The following is a 3,391-nucleotide window of genomic DNA, read 5'->3' on the forward strand; positions in this document are numbered from 1 at the left end:
CCCAACCCAGGGATCGAACCCAGGTCTCCTGCATTGCAGGCAGATTCTTTACCAGCTGAGCCACAAGGGAAGCCCAAGAATACTGGAGTGGATAGCCTATCCCTTCTCTAGTGGATCTTCCTGACCCAGGAATCAAACCAGGGTCTCCTGCATTGCAGGCGGAGTCTTTACCAACTGAGCTATCAGGGAAGCCCAGCTATTTAGGTCTTCTCTCCATTTTTTTTTTTATTGGGTTTATTGTTGTTGTTCTTGAGTTATATGAGCTGTTTGTATATTTTGGAAATTAAGCTTTCCCTGGTCACATCTTTTCCAAGTTTTTTTTTCCCATTCCATAGGCTGTCTTTTCATTTTCTTTTATGGTTTCATTTGCTGCGTAATAGCTTTTAAGTTTGGTTAGACCTTATTTGCTTATTTTTGCTTTTATTTGTATTGCCTTGGGAGACTAACTTAACAGAACATTTGTGCAATTTATGTCAGAGAATGCTTGCCTATTTTTTTTCCTAGGAGTTTTATGGTATCATATCTTACATTTAAGTCTTTAAGTCATTTTTAGCTTATTTTTTGTGTGTGATGTGAGGATATGTTCTAAATTCATTGATTTATATGTCTGCCCAGTTTTCCCAATACCACTTGCTGTAGACACTGTGTTTTCTCCATTGTACATTCTTTTTTTTTTTTTTGGTTTTGAACCTTTAATGAGAGAAAAATATAATATCGAGCTCAAAAACATAGTATGTTTGTTGTGTCAATAGGCCAAGGATTAGGGATACACAGGATAAGAGTAGCAAACAAGATACATGTAAACAAAGATACACATGATCATAGAGTGAAAAACTGGTGCCTGGCACAATTTTAAGTCTCAGTTTCCTCATCACAGGCTTCTCTGGTGGCTCAATTGGTAAAGAATCTGCTTGTAACATGGGAGACCCAAGTTCCATCCCTGGGTTGGGAAGATCCCCTGGAGAGGGGAATGGTAACCCACACCAATATTCTTTCCTGGAGAATTCCATGGAAAGAGGAGCCTGGCAGGCTACTGTCCAGGGGGTCACAAAGAGTCAAACATGACTGAGAAACTAACACACTTTCCTCACCACACAGCCAACATTTTGGGGATCCCGTGGCTGATGGGGAATAGACATCCTGACTCTGGGCATTGCAGGATGCCCTCCAACACATTCACCTCCAGCAGCATATGGTGCCTCTTTCTCAGAAATTTCTTGTCATGCTTATATCCCTGAATTATCTCTTTGTGCACCTCAATCAGATGCAGGCTGTTGGCAGCCTCCAGAAGCACTTCCCACTCCAGTTTGTGTATCATACATGCTACGAAGTTTGGGTTGAACTCCACAGGGTTGATATGGACCTCAGTGGCCTGGAGATGCAGAGGGAAGCCACAGGACCTGACTCCCCACACATGCAAGCTCAGCAGATTGTGGGTGAGCAGCTTCATGTTTGTTACATGCTCTTGCAAAGCTGGAACCAGAAGCGCCATTATATATCCTTCCCTCCTATGTTGAAGATTAGTTGACCAAAGGGGTTTGGGTTTATCTCTGGGCTCTCTATTCTGTTCCATTGATTCAGATGTATATTTTTATGCCAATACCACACCGTTTTGATTTCTGTAGCTTTGTAGCATTGTCTGACGTCTGAGAGATTTATGCCTCCAGCTTTGTTGTTTTTCCTCATTATTGTTTGAGCAATTCTGGCTCCACATAAAATTTTGAGTTATTTGTTCTAGTTCTGTGAAAAATGTCATGGGTAATTTGATAGAGATCACATTAAATCTATAGATTGCTTTGGGTAGTATAGCCATTTAAAAAATGTTAGTTTTTCCAATCCAAAAGTATAGGATCTTTCTGTTTGTTTGAATCATCTTCAGTTTCCTTTATCCATGTTTTGTAGTTCTCATCATATAAGCCTTTTACCTCCTTGGTCAAATTTGTTCCTAGTTTATCTTTTGATGTGATTTTAAAAGGGATTTTTTTTCTTTCCCTTTCTGATATTTCATTGTTAGTGTAAATAAATGCAATAGGTTTCTGTATGTTAATCTTGTATCATGTTTTTGCTGAATTTGTTTATCAGCTCTAGTAGTTTTTGTGTGCAGTCCACATTTACTACTGCAGGAACTGAGTGTCTGGGAAGTTAAGTAAATTGTTCCAGGATATGTAGTAGGTAGTACAGTGAAGATTCAAACCCATGTCTTTGGATTCTGTGAATGGGGTACTGTCTCCTTGTGCTTGCCCAGTCCCAGGCAGTCCCCATACAAAGAAATACAAAGATGAGTGAGGCACAGTCCCTGCCCTCTAGAAGCTTAGAAGCCAACAGGTCAGTTAGAAATGTAAACAGATAGTTGAAGTAAGTTCTATCTCTGTGTACTAGAGACTTATCCAGTCTCCTGGAGTAGCTGCAGCATAAGGTAGATGTCATATCCCAGGTCTCTTTTTTAGTCTGAAGAAGAAGAAGTATTAGTCGCTCAGTTGTGTCTGACTCTTTGTGATCCCGTAGGCTGTAGCCCGCCAGGCTCCTCTGTCCATGGGATTATCCAGGCAAGAATATTGGAGTGGGTTGCCATGCCCTTCTCCAGAGGATCTTCCTGACCCAAGAATTGAACCTTGGTCTCCTGCATTGCAGGCAGATTTACCATCTGAGCCACTAGGGAAACCCTATTATTTTATTTTATAGTATTTGTAAGTTTTACTTTCTTTATAAAGATTAACTCATAATTCTCATTTAATAATGTTATGAGGTAGTCACTATTATATTCCCATTTTACAGGTGAGAAAATAAGGTACAGGTAGGTTAAATAATTTATCCAAAGTCACACACTTGTAACTGGCAATGCTAGGATTCAAATTCAAGACGTCTAGCTCAAGAGTTTATATTTCCATCACCAGACTTCATTGCCTCTAAACCTTTCTAGCTCAGAAAAATTAATGTTAGCATCCACCAAAGTGATCTGATTCTAGGGCTTTGACCCTTTAGGTGCCATCTTATTGCTTAACAATGAACAATGTAACTATCAAGGAGACTGGATACACTTGTTCTGTTTATTATGCTCTTTCTAGGCAGTTCTACCTAGGAAGGCAATTTACAATCAAAGGCTTGTTGGCTTGCTTGGAATCAGATCAAGGGGATTTACCTGGTTGATCTTAAGGACCTTCTGATTCCATTTGCACCATAAGATTTTGTCTGTGGCAACCATTTCCCTGTACAATACTGAAGGCATACTGCTTTTAAGATGTTTTCTAAACTTACAGTGATGACCAATTCTCCTCAAGGTTTGAAATACTCTTTATTTAGACATTGTGTTAGTCAGGTTTCCTCTGTTTGTAAGTGTGGACAGTCCCAACTCAAATAAATGTAAGCACAATGGAAATTTCTTGACTCATGT

At 39.7% G+C, this 3,391-nt stretch overlaps 1 protein-coding gene across 1 annotated transcript; it reads right to left on the bottom strand.

Annotated features, from left to right (window-relative positions):
- Positions 1 to 1,087: 1,087 nt before the first annotated feature.
- Positions 1,088 to 1,450, bottom strand: LOC133065305 (multifunctional methyltransferase subunit TRM112-like protein). Its single transcript, XM_061156107.1, has one exon. The coding sequence runs from the start codon at positions 1,448 to 1,450 to the stop codon at positions 1,088 to 1,090; it is 363 nt and encodes a 120-aa protein (XP_061012090.1).
- Between the last annotated feature and the right edge of the window lie 1,941 nt (positions 1,451 to 3,391).

The sequence above is a fragment of the Dama dama genome, chromosome 11 (assembly GCF_033118175.1).
Source record: "Dama dama isolate Ldn47 chromosome 11, ASM3311817v1, whole genome shotgun sequence".
In the NCBI taxonomy this organism is placed as follows: domain Eukaryota; kingdom Metazoa; phylum Chordata; class Mammalia; order Artiodactyla; family Cervidae; genus Dama; species Dama dama.